Here is a 20,154-nt window from a genome sequence, read left to right as displayed (position 1 = left end):
TAACCTATTACTGCCTAAACATTTAAGCTTACGGTGTATCTATGATGTAACTTGTACTTCTAGTCGTTGAGGTATTCCTGTACGGAAACAGGAACTGAATAGCATCACCGCCACATTTAAGAAAAAAAGTGTAATTTGATAGTGAAATGAAAGTAGCAACAGTTTTACAGGAATGTATTCGATTCAGTTTTAGTTATTATTAGAGTCCGGATATTTAGGTACTGATAGTGGTTAGAATGTAAACTTACTTAATCGAGTCGGTTATGCTATGAGATTTGCATACACATTACGGGTACTCCTAAAATTTATGTTACTCTTACTACATTATGGAAGAACGGAATGCATAACTCTTGCTACTAACAATATTAGTTTGCATTGTAACTTAGAGCCCGGATTTTTATGCATTAATAGGTTAGAATGCAAAGTTTCTGAAGCGAGCAGCAACTATAGTCTACCTTCACAACGATCATGGTATGGGGTTTGCATAAACATTAGGGGTACGGCCCATCAGAACTCCTATAATTTATGTTACTCTTGCTATATTATTGAAGAGCGAGTGGCCGACACTTCCTATTAACCAAATTTAGTTTGCAATCTAACCTGTTACGGCATGAAAATCCGGGCTTTACTTATCACTACCTACAAATCCAAGGTCTAGTTAGCGCGTACAGTAGGTGCATATGAATGTATTAATTCGTTGATTAGACAAAGCTGAAGCAGCCGAAAAACACCTCTCATAGCAAATTATTTTCTAGAATATACTGGATTTCTTCTCGTGACTTCCCCTTGGTTTCTGGCACGGCGAAGATCGTGAAAATGCACGCTAACACACTAAATCCGCTAAAAATTCCGTAGGTAATACTTTGTCCCACATTACGTACCAGGTAAGGAAAGATTTTCGCGACGAAAACGGTGATAGCCCAGTTAAATGATATGGAAGCTGAGGTCACTTTGCCTTTGATTGGTGTCGGCACGAGTTCGGCAACCATAAAGAATGGTAGCGGGCCGAAACCGATTGTTAAACCTATGACATACATCGCTAGGGATGTCAAAGGAAGCCATCTCCATGAGTCTATATCATAATTATTATCCTTAAAGTAGAAATATCCTGACATCAAGCCTAAGAAAAAGGCAACGAGTACTGACGAGATTATGAGAAGTGGTCTGCGACCACATCTATCCACAGTGAAGCAGGGAATGAGTACAGCAAACAGCTCGACCACACCTATGATAATGGAACTTATATAGCCTGGCACGGAACTTCCAGCAGCGTCGAATATTGCTACTGCATAGCAGATAAGAGCGTTTATACCGCTAAGTTGCTGGAAAAGCATGAGTCCAAAAATGATGGCAGTTGCCTTCAGTGAGGTCCTTGTCCAAAGTGTGGTCCTGCTTGTGGCGTTCTCTGTAGCTCTTGAAATAAGGCGCTGTATCTCAGGCTGCACGCCTATATCATATATGATGCTACTGTCTCGTAGCCACATGAGAGACTTTTCGGCTTCTGGTAACTGGTTTGTGAACACGAGATAGGTCGGAGACTCAGGCATCCAGAAGAAGATCTTGAAGAAGAAGATGGGCACGAGACAACAGATCACTGTGAAGTGAATGTAGCTGAGGAATGCTCCCACCAGGTACATCAGCAGAATACCAGAAAAGAGCATTAGATTGAAGTAGACACCGATCATTCCTCTGATCGAATCCTCGGCAATCTCTTCGTTGTAGATTGGTACCAGGACGGTACACGCTCCTGCTGCAAGCCCTATGATGAATCGTCCCGCGTACACTTGGAGAATCTGTCGCAAGAGACATTCATTACATTAGTGTCATTTCGTGTTTATCAAACTGAGTCATTCCATGTGAAATTCTGAAAGAATATAATTCCAAAGTCATCGATTTCTTCTAGTGACAAACTGAGCAAGTAGACAGCTTGCATTCGGATGATAGTGGGTTCGTACCCTACTGTCGGCAACCCCTAGATGGTCCTCGGATTTTGCCATTTTCACAGCAGCTAAATGCTGCGGCCGTACATCAGTTAAGGCCACGGAGCTTCATTTACATTCCAAATACTTTCGGATACCATTTTCGCAATAAAGCTTGTGTCAGTGCGAATTGCAAATTGTAAAAACCTTTTAGCGCTGGTTGGGTTAGTAGTTACCATACTGCGTTCTTGCACCCATAGTCGCGTGTTTTAGGTCGATGATGCACAGCGCGGCATTGTGAGAAAATTACGTGACTCCCTAGGGCAGTGGTGGGCAAATCTTGTACACCGATGAGTGTATAGTCCATTTCAAAGTTAGACTTTGAGGGTTTGAAAGTATTTTGTAGGAGGGCAGGGGAGGAGGAAAACTTCCACTAGCACTGCTGTATTTTTTCTGCGCCAGGAACTTCAGGTGGGTAAGAAGAAAATAGGTCCGTTTGGAACAAAAAAGTTTATTTTACAAGAGATCGAAAAATATGTGCTGCGTCTGAAAATTGAACCAATCAATGATCCTCCGGATCCCAAGATAGCGGGTTCAAACTCGGCAGAGTTAGTCGGATTTTTGAAGGGCAGAGAAAAGTCCGTTCGACACTCCAAGACGTACGATGTCGGCATGTAAAAGATCTCTGGTGACACATTTGGTCTTTATCCGACAAAATTCATTAAATCTCAGCCATAGACTCCCGAGAGAGTTTCGGTTTACTCGGTCTGCCCTCTAGTGGGCCTAGAGTAAAACGGAACGTCGAAATTGACGAGCAGACAGGAAGATGGCGTCAAACTGAAATGTCTGCACACGGTGGCTGAGGCCATACGATTATTATTTTATTTTTGTCACAGATAATTTTATTCTTACAATTTTCCATTTTGCTATAAAGATGGTCACTGCTGTGCCAAAACCACGAAGATGACTGTACTCTTCCCATCCATTATTTCCCTTAAGCCTGGTCATGTCCATCAGAACAATTTTCGTTTAGCTCATTTGCTATGCGCGTGTACGAAGGAAAATGACCCTCACTGTACCGTACTGCAGGATTATTCTGTGGCTTGGTTCTAAAAGGGCCAATGTCAAAAAACCTGTTTTTGAGCTATGAGCATTTGAAGTTTTGCTTATAGTTTTCCAATTATTTTTTTCAACAACTAACATTAAATGACTTATACTTTCTTTGTGGAAGTCACCTTATTAAACGCTAATCTTTTCTATCGTATTCTTTAAAAATTGCCAGGTCTCTAATCTTTATTGGTAATCTAACATTATTGGCAAGGGCTTATTTAATTAAACGTTAACTGTTCGTTTAGTACTTAACAGAGACATTGGCCCTTTTAACATGTTGCAAGCCAGGATGAAAAGTGTTTGTATCAGTTAATATCTCAATTTCGATAAAAAATGACATTGGCCCTTTTAGAACCAAGCCACAGAATATGTTTGCCTGCCATGTTTACCCGCTCCTAGCATATGGTGTATTTAAGGTTCATTTTCCTTTACAGTTTAGCATAGGAAAATGAACTCAATGGAGAACATATCAATATGTGGCCTGGAGGCGTGATGAGTCTTAAGGGAAACTACAGTGATATGCAACCATTTTGCTACAGATGAACTGTTTATAAAGTCCGTATATAGCTTCGTTTCATGACGTCCTATTTTTTAAAGCAGCTTTTTTGAAATTCATAAAAATGTCTAAGTACCGAAATTAATATATATCTTTACATCAATTACACTGTTATTATTATTTCTTTAAAGCTGGTAATTTTGACATAATGAAATCACTAAAATTCGTATAAAAGAACTGAAATTAAGACTTATGGACAAAGTCTGATATTTTTTTCTTGCTTAAAATCGCAAGGACACTTGAAAAAAATTACTTCATTTCTACATATGTATGTATTTCATTAAGATATTAAAAAGATGGAAATAAGATACCGGGGCAAGTGGAATGAAGAAATGTTAGCGGATTATTGTTGGTGCTTAAAGGGTCGTACATCTCAAATTCACAGCAGGGTTTCAAAACGGCGGAATATTTTTACCTACAAACTGAACTTCTCAGTGACTGTAAGTACTTTTTATGAATATAATTGAATGTTTTATAGGATCCGGCTCCATCGTTAAATGGTTAGCGTGCTGACCTTTGGCCACAGGGGTCCCGGGTTCGATTCCCTGGAGGGTCGAGAATTTTAACCTTCATTGTTTAATTTCTCTGACACGGGGGCTGGGTGTATGTGTTGTTTTCATGACCGTTTCATCCTCATGACGACTCGCAGGTCGTCTACGGGAGTCAAATCCAAAGACCTGCACCTGGCCAGCCGAACATGTCCTCGGACACTCCTGGCACTAAAAGCCATACGCCATTTCACTTCAATATTTTATAGTTAATTCTACACTCAAATTTTATATTGCAGTGTTAAAACACGTTTAAATAAATTATATACCGATTTTGACATTACTGAAATTCTTGTTCAAATGTTCCAGTTTTTCGTTCTCATTTCTAAAAATACATCAAACGGGGCACGATAGAGGAAATAAGAATACAGACTTGGATTCTACATTCCGAAATACCTAAGCAGTCATTTCAGGTATATTGTCTTATTAAATTAGATGTATTATTTAAAATTATGAACTTTGTCAATTTTGATATTTTTTGATATTATTTTCACAATTACAAAAAAAAACCATGGCGTTATACAGAAATCTGAACACAGATATGGATTTAGGGCACTTTAGTTTACAATAATTAATATTTTCTCTTGTAGCAGAAAAAAACTTAGAAATGCATATCAGTGTAATGGGTAGGAGGAGCATTGTCACATTCGCGGTTTTGACACAGCAGTGACTATGTGTCTCAGAGCTCGGGATCACCCGAAAAATTGTATAACGAAATAGTGCCATGTAACACAATGTGTGACGTGACGTTACCTAGCAACAGCACTTTGTGAGCTGCACAGGCTATGGATCTGTATGTCATGGCCATCCATCAGTACTTCACAATGCACCTTGTACGGTTGCTAGGAAACGTTGCGTCCCAACATTTCACTGAAAGACATATTTATATTCCCATGGGGAAATTTCCAGTTAATGTTGTAAACATGTCTTAACAGACTACGAAAAACGTAAAATTAAGCAATTTCCTCAATTGTGACGAAAGTTGAAGGTCTAAAGGGGCCGGAAAGGTTTCAAATTGTGAGTCTTGGATAGCTTTATCAAATCAAAAAAACAAATTTTGAAAATCACCTCTGACCTAAATGCAATTCCGGAAATACAGTCGCTTGTTTTTTACTCGTTTCCTCTTTGATTCAAATCCTAGCCAAATCAAGTTATTTACATAATTCTTTCTGTAATGTGTTCTTTGCTCAATACCCCCAGGCAATTTTTTATTTTTTCAAAAATGTCCCCACCGAATGTAGTTATAAGTGCTGTGCTTCAGTTTATTTATTTATTTATTTATTTATTTATTTATTTATTTATTTATTTATTTATTTATTTATTTCGTGTGGCTATTTCTAGCCGAGTGCAGCCCTTGTAAGGCAGACCGTGCAATGAGGGTGGGCGGCATCTGCCATGTGTAGGTAACTGCGTTTTATTGTGGTGGAGGATAGTGTTATGTGTGGTGTGTGAGTTGCAGGGATGTTGCGGACAGCACAAACACCCAGCCCCAGGGCCATTGGAATTAACCAATGAAGGTTAAAATCCCCGAACCGGCCGGGAATCGAACCTGGGACCCTCTGAACCGAAGGCCTGTACGCTGACCATTCAGCCAACGAGTCGGACTGTGCTTCAGTGAAACTCTGCATTGACTCTCATTAGCCCTCGAGGTGGTGCTTAAGTGAAACAATGGCGGTTGTATTGGTAGTGGTAGTGCTAGAAAAAAGGCAAACTGCTAATCTAATTGACAGGATATCGATGATTGAGAAAAGGATTGTAATTTTTAGGAATAAATAAAGAATACTGTATATTCTCATACTTTATTAATTTTATTTACCTAAAATTCGTAGCTCATATCTAGAGTACGGATTATTAGGTGCTGATAGGTTAGAATGCAAACTTACTTAAGCCAGTAACAAGTATACCCTACACTGTACAACGATTACGCTATGAGATTTGCATAGATATTAGGGGTACAGCCTCTAGAACTCCTTTAATTTATGCTACTCTTCCTACATTGTGATACAACGGGTTGCATCACACTTCCTACAAACCAAATTACTTTGCATTCTAACCTATTACCACCTAAAAATCCGAGGTATACTCCTATCCCTAGGATGTTTTCAACAAGTTGCTTGCCTGAAGGGCATGTGTCCGACGTGTGGATTTTTTTAACTTACGAGTTATCTGTAGGTGGGGTCACCAGACATCGTTTTTTATCCGGACACGTGCGCCTTTTTAGTCCATTGTCCGGGGTCCGGCTGGATTATTGAAAAAACCCGAAATGTTCTCCTTTGTTTAGTGAATCTGCTTATTTTGGGGTAATATGTTTTATAACTTCGTTTTTACAAGTATTCTCCATTACGATCTATATCGTGTCGATATATAGAAATCTGATTGTGGACATACAGTACATACGATTATTCTATACATATCTTTTATTATGACAATAGATGCTATTTACCATTCTGTATATTCCATGCTTCTCACTCACCAAAACCCCGTCGGAGTTCTGCTATGTTAATGTATGACATACAACAGGAGATCATCTGGATTTGAAGGAAGCCTATTTTTAATGTATGTTGTTGAAAGTAACATTGATTATTATGATGTTGAAATAGTATATTGTGCAACAAGCCTATAATGACAATAGTTAAGACACGAGTATGTTTGTAAAACGAGCGAGTTTTATAATTTTCCATACGAGTGTCTTAATTACAATTATAGGCGAGTTGCATACGGCTGTTTATGCTCGACGATGATTATAACTCTATTTTTTATAATCCGTGTTAAGATGTCAGATGCATTGTTCTGTATGTACTGTTAAAAGGGTGGAGGTTAGTTTCTTTTACGAATTTCAAAAATTATATTTTTCTGTTAATTAAACTAATTATAATCGAATTGAAATTAGTACCTAACGTTTGATTTTCTAGTCTTTATGAACTGACCCTTATTTTTGTGAAAATCCCGTATTTTTAGGTAAATGCCCCTTATTTCATATATAAAAACTGGCAACCCTAGTACTAAGAGACTGTTTTGAGTTATCAGAAAAAAAGTTTTCTCTAAAGATACCTAATTACCAAAGGGTTAATGAACAAGGTACTAATTACAGTTTCCCCACAGACTGAAACTTATCAGCGTCTCCAGCGGAGCAATTGCTTATAGTACCTAGATGTTATGCTTCAGACTCTGTAGCTTAATTGTACGTGGCTTGTTCGTCTGAACAAAACAAAAGTGTGTAGAACTGTACAAAGCGTTCCTGCTTCCATTATGGCATTGGCGAGATATTACATTATTTTCCCTGAAGTAAAAGAATGCACAAAAATCATTCAAGTCAGGTACCCCTCTTAGTCGTCTCTTACAACAGTATTCCATAAGATGACGACATCCTATTGCCTGAAGGTGTCCGAGGACGTAGCGCGTGGCTAGAGGTGGATTGCGCTCTGGCGGCCATCTTGCGCAGTAGCCCTAGAAGTGGATTGCGCGTGGCGGCCATCTTGCACATTAGCCCCTGGGCCAACTCATATAAAGATATATTGAATGTTCTTTTATTTTTCAAGCTCACTCAAATACTTTCAAATTAAATCTATAAAAACGCTTGTGTTGCTTCTTAATGCACATACTTACGTCTTAGCGGTCTCCGCTAACGATAACCTATAATACTGTCAACCATGTGTGATAAAACACAATCTTAACATACCGCTCTGAGCGCTTTATGTAGATAAATAAAAGACGCTCACTGCCAAACGCGTTCAGAAATCTGACGGACACATGTTAAGTTGTCTTTAAAATTTTTTTCGTAACAAATATTGGAAATGTGTTCATGAAACAGAGGATTTTAACCAAAGTGTTAAATTAATAGCAATAGCTAGTTAACATTTGTTAAGAAAAATTTAACACAGAGTTGATGAAACCGAGCATAGAGGTTTATACAACAGAACACTGACGTATACGATAAAGGGATTACAGTCGCATCAACAACACGCGCATTGGCCAGAGAGAGAGAGAGAGAGAGATTTACTCTCTGTGCGGCTCGCTTTACCTTTTACGAGTAAGGAATGAGCCCAGTGTATGATGACATGCACGGGGGGGGGGGGGGGGGAGAGTGAGTGGAAGGTAATGTCAACGGTCATGTAAGAGTAGTTTGTATCTTTAAATGGTTATCTTTTCATGAATTTGTAAATAAATCCCCTGACTGCTTTCGGAGACGCCGAAGTGCCGGAATATTGTCCATCCGGAGTTACTTTTTTAACGCGCCAGTAAATCTGCCGACACGAGGCTGACGTACTCGAGCATCCTCAAATACGACCGGACTGAGCCAAGATCAAACCTGCCAAGTTCGGGTCAGAAGGCCAGAGCCTCAAACGTCTGAGCCACTCAGCCCGGCTAAGAGTTTTATCTGTACATCGCACAGAATTAAAAAGATGGTACTTATGGTCATGTCCACAGTAAGAAGGAATTGCAATTTTTAAATTTCCGTCATATGTGTGCGTGTGTATATTATGTATGTATGTATGTATGTATGTATGTATGTATGTATGTATGTATGTATGTATGTACGCGTATCACGAGAAAATGGATGAACAGATTTTAATATAAACTGGTATGTAAAGTCGGGGAATGAGGGAATAGAGTATAGACTGTAAATAATGTTATTCAAGCTGGGAGAAATGGTAGTTTAGGGGAAAGCTTAAAAATTTAATTTTCAGATATATATATATATATATATATATATATATATATATATATATATATATTCGTTTATTTATTTTGTATCGATAAACAGTACATAACAAAAGTTATATAACATAAAATTTTCGATTTATTTTATTTAGCGAATGGTTTTACAGATACAATACATACGTACAAGATTTTGAAGAAACTATATATTTATGTCCAGGTTGTTTATGTAACTAATTGCCTCTGGAAATTCATGAGCAAAATCACTGATGTCACCACTGCACTTTGTTTTTAGACACTCGGTGATGATATGCTGGATGGTCTGCTTAGAGGTTTAGGAATTATTTTCCATTATTTATGCCTCATAAAAATTTACTGTAACCGTTATTCATGAAATTAGATATCTATTGCTTAGTCCATATCTATTGTGACCCACGAGAAAATGGGTGAACAGCATTTAATGAAAATCGATATGTAAATTTGGGGAATATGGCCATAATTGCATTAACGCTGGGTGTAACTGTAGTTTATGGGAAAAGCATAAAATTGAATTACACAGTGTGTGGCTGCGTGGTTTGAGCCACGTAGCTGTCAGCTTACGCTCGGGAGATAGTGGGTTCGAACCCCACTGTCAGCAGCACTGAAAATGCTTTTCCGTGGTTACCATTTTAACATCAGGGCCCGTACCTTAGCGACTGCCACGGATGCCTCCTTCATACTCCTAGCCCTTTCCTTTACAGTTACCGCCATAACGCTTATCTGTGTCGTTCCGAAGTAAAGCAAATTGTTTTTTAAAAAAGTGTAATTCTCAGGTAGCTAAGTTATTAGAGGTTCTATTGATGACAAACATGACAAACGTAATGTAAAATTCAATTTCTGATTATTTATGCCCTTTAAAATTTTACCAAACAGGCTATGATAACAGGGATAAATACCTGGTGGCGATCGACACTATAAAGCAACGGTCACTGTTTTCTACTTCCAACCATCGTTGTTAGAACAGTCGTAATCCAGATCGGACGACTTTCTCTCCGAAGGATTGAGGAACGTCGCAAGTCTTCGCCAAATGTAAGGAATTCCCAGTTAACTTTTTTCATACCGCAATTTATTGCCACATTTTCGTATAAGTTAATACTATCCATATATATAAAGAGTTCTATCCGTACATTGCTCAGAATTTGAAAAAACTAGTATTTCTGTATCGGTCATATCCACAGTAACAAGGAAATCCACTTTTTATTTTTCGTAATTTCTGTAGTCTAGTCTAGGCTGCACAGCGGCTATGCTATGAGATTTGCATAAATATTAGAAGAATGATCAATCAGAACCCCTAGAATTTATGTTACTCTCGCTGCATTGTGGAAGACCGGGCTGGAGAACACTTCCTATTAACGAAATTACTTTGCATTCTAACGTATTACTCTCTAAAATTCTCGGCTTACGGGGTATCTGTATGTTATCTTGTACATTCCTAGATCTTGTAGTCCTTGAGATATTTCTGTATGGAGCAGGTTAATATCACCGCCACTTTTAAGAAAAACAGTATTTTTTCAGTTTTAGTTATCATGCTCAGTAGCTGCATATGAATGAATTCATTCATTTGATTAGCCCCACTTGTAGAAGCCTAAAACATGAACCTGTTTTCCAGAATATCCTGGATTTCTTCACGCGACTTCCCTTTGGTTTCTGGCACGGCGAAAATCGTGAAAATGCATGCTAATACACTAATCCCACTTAAAATTCCGTAGGTAATATCTTGTCCCACGTTATGCACCATGTAAGGGAAGATTTTAGTGACTAAAAAGGAGGTAGCCCAGTATAATGATGTGGAAGCTGAGGTTACTTTTCCTTTGATTGATGTCGGTACTAGTTCGGCAACCATAAAGAACGGCAGCGTGCCGAAACCGATGGTTAATGTTATGACATACGTCACTAGGGATGTCAAAGGAATCCATCTCCATGAGTCTATATCATAGTTGTGATCCTTGAAGTAGAAATATCCTGATATCAAGCCTAAGCAAATGGCAACGAGTATTGAAGAGATTATGAGAAGTGGTTTGCGACCAAATCTGTCCACAGTGAAGCAGGGAATGGATACAGCAAGTATCTGGACAGCACCTATGATGATAGAACTGATATAGCCTGATACGGAACTTCCAGCATCGTTGAATATCTCTACTGCATAGTAGATGAGAGCGTTTATACCGCTAAGTTGCTGGAACAGAACGAGACCGAAAATGATGGCAATTGCCTTCAGTGAGGTTCTTGTGCAAAGTGTGGAGCTGCTTGTGGCGTTCTCTGTAGCTCTTGTCATGAGTGTCAGTATCTCAGGCTGCACGCCTACATCGTATAAGATGCTACTGTCTCGTAGCCACATGAGAGACTTTTCGGCTTCTGGTAACCGTTTTGTGAACACGAGATAGGTCGGAGACTCGGGCATCCAGAAGAAGATCTTGAAGAACAAGATGGGCATGAGACAACCGGCCACTGTAAAGTGAATGTAGCTGAGGAATGCTCCCAAGAGGTACATCAGCAGAATCCCAGAAAAGAGCATTAGATTGAAGTAGACACCGATCATTCCTCGGATCGAATCCTCAGCGATCTCTTCGTTGTAGATCGGCACTAGAACGGTACATGCTCCTGCTGCAAGCCCGATGATGAATCGTCCCGCGTACACTTGGAGAATCTGTCGCAAGAGACATTCATAACATTAGTGTCATTTCGTGTTTATCAAACTGAGTCATTCCATGTGAATTTCTGACAGAATGTCATTTCAATGCCGTCGAGTTCTTATGACGTCATATCAAGCGAGAAGCTATGCTGTTTGGGTAACGTACATATCAGTTTACATTCGTACCCCACTGTTGCCAGTCGTGAAGATGATTTTTGTAGTTTCCCTTTTTCACACAAGGAAAATACTGGGGCTTTGCCTTAATTCAGGCCATGGACCCTTAACCCTTCCCTATACCACCGTCGTAATAAGACGTAGTGCGAACTGAAAAGCAAATTGTAAGAATCTTTCAGCTCCAGTGTGGCTTAGTTGTTAGCGCGCTGGGTTCTTTTACGCTTAGTCGCGCGTTCAAGGTCGGTAGAGTTTTGAATAAACTTGTACGTGCTACACTTTTTTCATCTAAGGCCAACCTGTATCGCCACATAATTATTTCGCACGGGAATATGCTAATTCTAATGAGTGGTGTGGACAGCTTTGATAACTTTCAGAGTTTTTTTCATTGATAATCTCACCTGCCATAGTTTGAATGTTGAAGTGTTTTGACATAAATATATCTCATGGCTGGGGGCTACCGGAGTACTTGCGTCACTAGATTAACAGTACAAAGTGGGTGACGCGATGTTACCTAGCAACCGTGCAGCCTGTGATGTGAAGTACTGATAGATGGCCATGACTAAGGGACATATAGCAGAATCTTTTATCAAAGAAGTCGCATCTCATCATATTCTAGGGAACAGATTATTTCATTCGTGGTAGCAATGTTGGCAGGCCTCCCTAAATTTCAAGAGATCTCCCAATATTTTTGCAACGCCCCAGAAGACCCGAAAAAACGAAAAATCTCCCGAAATTTCTTCTAATCTAAATTTAAAGAAAATGAATTAACAATGATTAATGGTGTATAACATAATTATGCCGAAAAACTCTTTCCTCTTCCGGGGTCCATTAATTCTATATTTTATGAATATTATATATTTCATTAATAGAGCCCGGAATTTTATGCATTAATAGGTTAGAATGCAAACTTACTGAAGCGAGAAGCAAGTATAGTCTACCTTCACAACGACTATGCTATGGGGTTTGAATAACCATTACGGGTAAGGTCCATCAGAACCCCTATAATTTATGTTACTCTTTCTACACTATGGAAGAGCGGATGGTCGACATTTTCTACTAAGAAAATTAGTTTGCAATCTAACCTATTGCTGCATAAAATCCGGGCATTATATTCATTAATATTTACAAGGGTTTTATGTAGGCCATATATTTCGCACGTTGATATTACATAAAAATCCGAGATCTACTTATGACGATCCTCCCTACTTAAACTTCTCCAAAGGGTACAAGTAATTCTTTATGTTAGGGTGACTACAACCACGTATGGGAGATGGTGGTGTGAGAGGTTATTGAATATGATTTTAAAAGGTGATGATCGTACCCTAGATTCTTATGCAGTAATAGGTTGGTATGCAAACTAATTTGGTTAATAGGAAGCGTCCTCTGGCCCACTCTTTCGTAATCTAGAGAGAGTTACATAAAGTCCAGGAAGTTTGACGGTCCGTACCCCTAATATTTATGCAAACCTCATAGCATAAGTGTTGTGCAGGGTATTCTATACTTGTTACGCTCTTCAGTAAGTTTGCATTCTAACCTATTACTGCATAAACATCCGCGCTCTAATTATAACATTTCAGTGCTCGAGGAACTACACCGAAATTTTCATTAAAACTCACGATATATTTACGTACAATCTACCGATTTTTTTATTTCTAGACGTGGCAACACAGCCGGCCCGGTAGTGTAGGGGTAGCGTGCCTGCCTCTTACCCGGAGGCCCCGGGTTCGATTCCAGGCCAGGTCAGGGATTTTTACCTGGACCTGAGGGCTAGTTCGAGGTTCACTCAGCCTACGTGATTAGAATTGAGGAGCTATCTGACGGTGAGATGGCGGCTCCGGTTTAGAAAGCCAAGAATAACGGCCGAGAGGAATCGTCATGCTGACCACACGACACCTCGTAATCTGCAGGCCTTCGGACTGAGCAGTGGTCGCTTGGTAGGCCAAGGCCCTTCAAGGACTGTAGTGCCATGGGGTTTTGGGTTTGGTTTGGTTCAGACGTGGCAACACTACGTGGTAGTTGCGTAGTTCTTGAGTCTATTTCCCCCTTCCGGTGCACCGAATCCTACATCCTACACTTGTCCACCCCCCATTCCATACAGATGTGTCTCCAAAACGATTCCTTAGATGCAAATACACTAGAGGTCATCAATTTGAGTTTCAAGTATTGAAAGGCATATTTATGATCATTTTATTTTCCCCAAAGGGAAATTTGACACCATTTTTGACTTAAATATGTCTCATGGCTGGGGACCATCCGAAAATTTGTGTAACGGCCATCCAACCATTACATAAATTCCAGGAAGTTTGACGGTCCGTACCCCTAATATTTATGCAAACCTCATAGCATGAGTGTTGTGCAGAGAAGTCTATACATGTTACCCTCTTCAGTAAGTTTGCATTCTAACCTAAACCTTGTCACTGCAACCATATCCCCCGGTCTTTAGCAGTCCTTTTCATCGTAGCATAGGAAGCAAAACCCAGTGAGTGGTTATGTTCCTAAGGTATGAGAGACGCAGTCTTCCTCTCGACTTCTTTCCTAGGACCTTGCCTTGCCTTCGAAGACATTCTGGAGAAGGGTGATGTCATGTCGTAGGACGTGGCCAAGAAATTCAGCATTCCTCAGCTCTATTGAATAAATTAAATAAATTAAGGTCCGTTTCTCATTAACGTCATTCAAGATTGAGATATTAGTCTTCTTTTCTGTCCAACTCGTCCCTGTCAGAACCACATTTCCGCAGCTTCTAGTCTTCATGTGCTTGTTTTCCCAAAGTCCAGGCCTTACAACCCTAAGTTCGCCCACTCCAAACAAAGATTTTAATAAATTTCTTCCTGGTTTCAATTCCTATGCGCTTATTTAACAGTAGATTTTCCCTGCTTTGAAACACTTGTTTTGCCATGGCAATTCTTCTTTTGACTTATGTCAGGCACTGATTGTCACTACCCAGAAAACAAAATAAATTAACGTGCTCTATTTTTGCACAGCCTAATTTAATCTTTGCTTTCAATTCAGTTTTTTCTTTTGAACGACCATCATTTTCGTTTCCTTTGTGTTTATTTTTAGCCTGAACTTCTCTAACGTGTTGTCTAGTATACAGAGCACCCTAGTCATTTGGTGCTCGAAATCAGCTATCAGTGCAATATTATCTCAGAGCGAACACGATGAATTTGTTTACCATTAAAATTTAACCCTTTGTTTTTTTTTCTTTTACTGTTCTAATAGCGAATTATATGAAGACATTAAACAGATAAGGCGATAAGGGACAACCTTGCAGCACTCCTCTTATTCATGGCAGCCGTGCCAAGTATAACATAAGGCGACAGAATGTGTAACGGAAGTGTAACCATAGCAACCGTGCAGGTAGTGATGTAAGATATGGATGAAGGTCAGACAATGTTACCTAGCAACCGTGCAGGTTATGTCTTATGGCTTGTTGCCATCTGAAACTAGCAGCCGTTGATAGATGGCCATGACCAAGACATATATTTATAATCATTTGGTTTCGCAAACGGAAACGTGGTTTCTTTTGTAATGGTATTCCTACATCAAATGTAACAATTGAACGAGCTTTTTATGTGAGAACTTGGTGTCTTAGCATCATTGCCATGTTTTGGTCGTCTTAAGAACTGCCTACAGTCTTCTCTGGACCTAGTCCCGAAGTCATATAATGCGCCTTGGCATTTAGCATCTTTCTGCTGTCAAGTATCCATTTAGTAAGAAGTACAATTACACTGGGTATTTCAAAAATATAGGAACGCCGTGTAACACTGTGTACAGTGCAATGAAACATGAAAAACTGTCCTAATGAAATGGGTTCAGAAACTAACCGTTTCGGAGTTATGACGTGATCACAATTGTAATTGTTAAAACCTCTTCAATGTTTTTTATTCCAGATACAGTGATTCACATTCGAAATCAACAGCAACATTTGAAGCAGATCTCCTGATCAGGCTTCATTTTTAATCATGTTCATCATCACATTACTGAAAAACACGCTCATGTACAAAGATTCAAATGTCTTCCTGAATAGAATAGCACAAAACTTTGGCTTTGGGTGTTATCTCTCGATAATTCCCTGTTCTCAATTATTGTCCCGATTTCTGACATTCAACGTGCAGATATTTGTTCTTTAAGGGAAGTTAGAACTGAGTTTTTAAACTTCTACAGTTTTTATCCTATTTTTTGTTGCGATTAGGTACAAATAAAAACATATTTTACCAAATTAGAGGTGTGTATCGCTTCAAATTTGATATCAAGTATTTAAACTTAAAAATAGTCCCATAAAAAAGTCCCTTGACTAACAGTTTTCATTTTATCAAGCTGGAATTTTGATGACACTTACGTATGTAGAAATAGTAGTGGGTTTTGGTATAAAATGAATACTATTCTGTTCAGAAATGTACAAAATTATGCTTTTTGATTTCTTTCTAAATTCAATTTTAATCCAATACTGAACATCAAAATTTCATATTATAATTTTGAGTGTTTTAAAACCCATTACAAATTTAAAATACTTTTGAGAATGATCTCACGAAGTTAAAACAAATTCTGATAAGAATTGCATCGGAAGGAGCATTTTGTACAGGGCAAATACTGAAAAATTGCAAAGAGACGAAGAAGCAAAATAATATCTACTGTACTCATTTCAGAACTGCGTTGCACTATGTCTTCCTTTCAGACCTCCTAATTCTTTCCTCCTTGGATATTTTCTATCACTTCTGATATCTTCTTCTCATTTTCTCCTGATAACCGCTTCTCTTTCTGCCCTGAGCCACAAGGTCATGACATAGTGCTGTTTCATGGCGTATCGTAGGCATTTAACTACATAGCACTCTCCATTTAAATGGTCGCTAAGGGCTTTAAAATGGCGGAGGGACTTAATTGATACCATTATCTGATAGAGGAAGGAATGGACTACACTTTCGCGAATAAAATAAAAGAACTGTTTTTGGTCCAAAAATAAAATATTTCAGTCATAACTCCCTTAAAATTGAAAAAGAAAAATTATCGACAGACTGTTACATTTTACAGAAGACTCCTCTCATCCCCGTATTCGCCATTGCGTGTAAAAGCTTTTATATTGGCACAAAGCCAAGAAAACTAAGATAAGAGTCCAGTTTGTATTTTCTAACTCAATTATCTCGATTTAAAATTTTATCGGATAAAGGTTTATTTTCCTGCTACAGAGAAGAAATCAATTTCCCTTCAATACCTACCTATCGCTAGATCATGTTCATACGCACAACCCACCCCCTCCACCTCAGTTTTCGTTGCGTTACATTCTTCGTTAAACGCGGATTTTCGCTACTCTGAAATAGTTCGCTACTTGATGGCAAAAATGGGTGAATATTTTTTCCTTATGCCTTTGCTGCCGAGATGGTGGTGGTAGTGATTATTGTTTTAAGAGGAAGTACAACTAGGCAACCGTACTCAATATAACACTAATCAGAGGGAAAAATGGAAGGGGACCGACACTTCGAAAAATGAAGTTATCGGCCAAAGGAAGACAAGGGCCACGAAGGGCATGAAAATGAAAGACTCCCTAGCCCTCGCAAACCTAATAGCGTCGGGGTTGGAAAAGAACAAGAGTTGACCAAGGGAGATCGGATAGGATAGATGACTGTGAGGAGCCTGGCACAAGTAAGTGGAAGCAATGCCAGGACTCAGATAAGGGCCCCGTGGTCGCCATTCCACGGTCCATCGTTCAGAGCCCTGGGTCCTCTTTCAGTCGCCTCTTACGACAGGCAGAGGATACCGTGGGTGTTATTCTACCGCCGCCACCCAGAGGGGGATGCTGCCGAGACCGTCAAAATGTTCCTCATAGGGTCCGTTGTTGCATGCGATTCGGGGCTTGGCAGACTGATATCTAATAGCAACTTCTGGCTCAGTGAGGAAAGCAACGGGAAACGATCTCACTCCTCATATCTCCAGTACGCCTCTTCAGTGATACCTAGGCCTTCTATAACAGCTGATGGCGGAGCTGTTGGGGATCCAACGAGCCTTCGGGCTGAGCTTTGAACATACACGTACAGTAAATACATACATTTTGTCTTCAGAGGTTTTCACCATACAAGTTTGTTTTTCTTCTCCTGTGATTCAACGTTCGGTTCAGTTCTTAAAACGGATAAAAACATTAAGTGACAACCTGTTTGTGTCATCAGTCCATAAACTAGTTTGATGCAGCTCTCCATGTCACCCTATCCTGTGCAAACCTTTTCATTTCTACGTAACTACTACATCTACTCTAATCTGCTTAATATTCATACCTCTACCTCTACCGTTCTTACTGCTTACACTTTCCTAAAAAATTAACTACCGAGCTCGATAGCTGCAGTCGCTTAAGTGCGGCCAGTGTCCAGTATTCGGGAGATAATAGGTTTGAACCCCGCTGTCGGCAGCCCTGAAGATGGTTTTCCGTGGTTTCCAATTTTCACACCAGGCAAATGCTGGGGCTGTACCTTAATTAAGGCCACGGCCGCTTCCTTCCGACTCCTAGCCCTTCCCTGTCCCATCGTCGCCATAAAACCTATCTGTGTCAGTGCGACGTAAAGCAACTAGTAAAAAAAAATAACTGAACAATTCCTAGGTGTCTTAAGATGTGCCCTGTCATTCTATATCTCCTCCTCAACTTCAGCCAAATCGATCTCCTCTCACGAATGCGATTCAGTATCTCTTCACTCGCGATCTATCCATCTCACCTTCAGCATTCATGATCTTGTAGATAGTAAATTATGTTTAACACTACATGATAAAAATTTAAAGCAACAATGGTAAGCTGTTGTTCCCATATAAAAATAATCACTTCGTTCACAAGGAATTAGCCACCGCACTATCGGACGCATTTCGCAGCACGAATAAATATCACGGTATGGTGAAACGGCGTAAAATTAGGCGAAAGCAAAATTAATAATCCTCTTTGTAAGCTCAAACTTACGAGGCTGTTGTCTTGTCGGTTTAGGGGTTGATATCCATTAGAGGCGTTGTTGTAATGTCTAAAAATATCTTCAGAGCATGAGGATATCCCCAAAGTTAGTGTCTAGGCGGATGAAAATTTTATAGCAGTACGCACAATTTTTCTGATAATTTCTAATTAATGATGTTTATTGATTTTCGCTCAGGTATATCTCCACAAGTCAGTCTTTAATACATTTCGTGCAGTTATTTTTGCTAGTGGTGAAGCGACCCTTGACATTGGTATGGGAGAATGGTGACATACGAAGAGCCTTGCATCCATGGAGGCGAATGTTTGACCTAAGCTTAATTGGCTCGAAAAGGTTCCCAAAGAGAACTGCTTAATACGTCGGTAGTTGTCGTGAGAGGAAATCCCTCATAAACCTGTCGCTGTAGGGGGACTGGTGCCTGCCAGATATCAGGACTATTACATTATGTTAACAGTTCTATTCATTACAATAACTTGAGTGTAACATATAGTTGCAATATGCGCGGAAAACCGCGTATTGCAACTATATATTTTGTATATCCGCACAGATCTCTACTTATGGTCACTACTGAATGAAAAAGACTAAAGTAAGAGGGTTGTTAAAAGTCGGTAGTCTCCACTCGTGATAGTATTACGGAAATATACCTAATACTAGGCGTAATCATTTAGCAAATTCTATTGGTAGCTCAATATATAACATCATTAGAATAATTGATACTTGAATGTTAAATATTACATCGGCAGCATTACATGGTTTTCAGACATTTCCATTTATAACAGGTGGGGACAAAGTCCGTTCGTATCGTCGTGTAGAACGCCCGGAAGGTATGCATAGCCACTTGACGGCGAAGACGGACAAGTTGCTGGCTTAACTCCTAGCCATCCCAATATAAGGACACTGCTGTAGAGAGGGTTGTGGTATCCCAGGATGAAAACTCCTGGTGTATAGATTACAATGCGAACGGACTTACGTCCCCTAGCTTCAGTGTCTGAAATAATTTGGTATAACATTAAAAAAAATCAAATACCGACGTGTTTAGAATCCCAGGTTCCTTTCCTTCACTTGCGGGCGCCTACACTCTTCCTTTTAGTCCGTGTAGGCTCTTTTCAACGATGAAATTCACAACCAAATTTCAGAATAATAACTAAGCACAAAATTTTATATTCTGTCTGATTTGACATGGAATGACACAGTTATGAATGTTCAAACAATCACATGGCAAATCAGGCAAAAATGACAAGAAGGTGAACAATAAAGGTATAATGTATATAAAGGTGCCCTGTTAAAACATACCACCACCTGTAAACTATGTCAGAAATCCAACCTCGAGTTTCCTTTCTTCTTGTCATTGAATGGATACTCTTACCCTCTTAAAATATGGTTAGTATATTATGACCATCCCTGAGTGAACAAAGCTTGCGATCTCCGTTCCATTAGCAGACGAATGGAACTTGTTCATTTCTTCACGTCTTCCGATGTCAACAGCATTGACAGCGCTAAATTTGTTCTAATAAAGGGAGGTGTGAATCTCTAAACTCCTCCAGTCCATGGATATACATTTTACAGGAGATGACAGAAA

The 20,154-nt window shown here is 39.4% G+C and overlaps 1 protein-coding gene across 3 annotated transcripts in view; it reads right to left on the bottom strand.

Annotated features, from left to right (window-relative positions):
• LOC136885574 (facilitated trehalose transporter Tret1) overlaps nt 1-20,154 on the bottom strand; it is a 142,419-nt gene that overhangs the window by 89,146 nt on the left and 33,119 nt on the right. The window contains exon 3 of one of the 3 annotated variants that reach the window (XM_067158224.2): nt 8,912-11,478. The exons of the other annotated variants lie outside the window; for them this stretch is intronic. Coding sequence (XP_067014325.2) covers nt 10,417-11,478 — 1,062 coding nt within the window. The 3' untranslated portion in view covers nt 8,912-10,416. Of the gene's footprint in view, nt 1-8,911; nt 11,479-20,154 lie in introns of those variants that run through there. 3 annotated transcript variants of the gene reach the window in all.

Source organism: Anabrus simplex, chromosome 14 (genome assembly GCF_040414725.1).
Source record: "Anabrus simplex isolate iqAnaSimp1 chromosome 14, ASM4041472v1, whole genome shotgun sequence".
In the NCBI taxonomy this organism is placed as follows: Eukaryota; Metazoa; Arthropoda; class Insecta; order Orthoptera; family Tettigoniidae; genus Anabrus; species Anabrus simplex.
This window is presented reverse-complemented; position numbering and strand designations above follow the sequence as displayed.